Genomic DNA, 319 nt, shown 5'->3' with positions numbered 1-319 from the left:
CAGCTCCACGCGCCCCACGCAGGACGCGGGGGTGAGGTGGGGCTGGGGGCTAGTGGAGGAGGGTGCGTACAGGAGTCTCCCCAGGGTCACCAGTCCCCCTCCTCTCTCCAACCAGAGGGCACTGGTGCTGCCAGGACTCACTCACAGAGCCAGTAAAACTGGAAATAATAGTCAGTGAAGAGGTGACCCCTCTGCTCTGGAGCGGAGCTGCAGTTGGCTTGGCCCTGGGGGAGAGAGAGAGAGAAGAGCTGACAGAGAGGGGCAGGACATGTGCTCCCAGGGGGAAATTGTGGCTGAATTATGTGCTGGGAGAGAGAAA

General features: G+C 60.8%; 1 protein-coding gene across 1 annotated transcript in view; it reads right to left on the bottom strand.

Moving 5' to 3' along the window:
* Positions 1 to 137: 137 nt before the first annotated feature.
* The window catches only part of MYRF (myelin regulatory factor), a gene marked incomplete at its 5' end in the record, with an annotated part of 13,493 nt that continues 13,311 nt past the window's right edge, over positions 138 to 319 (bottom strand). The window contains one exon of the mRNA XM_010140417.1: positions 138 to 224. Within this exon, the coding sequence (XP_010138719.1) occupies positions 138 to 224 (87 nt within the window). The remainder of the gene's footprint in view (positions 225 to 319) is intronic.

This window comes from Buceros rhinoceros, unplaced genomic scaffold, assembly GCF_000710305.1.
Source record: "Buceros rhinoceros silvestris isolate BGI_N320 unplaced genomic scaffold, ASM71030v1 scaffold31347, whole genome shotgun sequence".
NCBI lineage: Eukaryota > Metazoa > Chordata > Aves > Bucerotiformes > Bucerotidae > Buceros > Buceros rhinoceros.
Note: the sequence above shows the minus strand (reverse complement) of the source record. Positions and strands in the feature narration are given on the sequence as shown.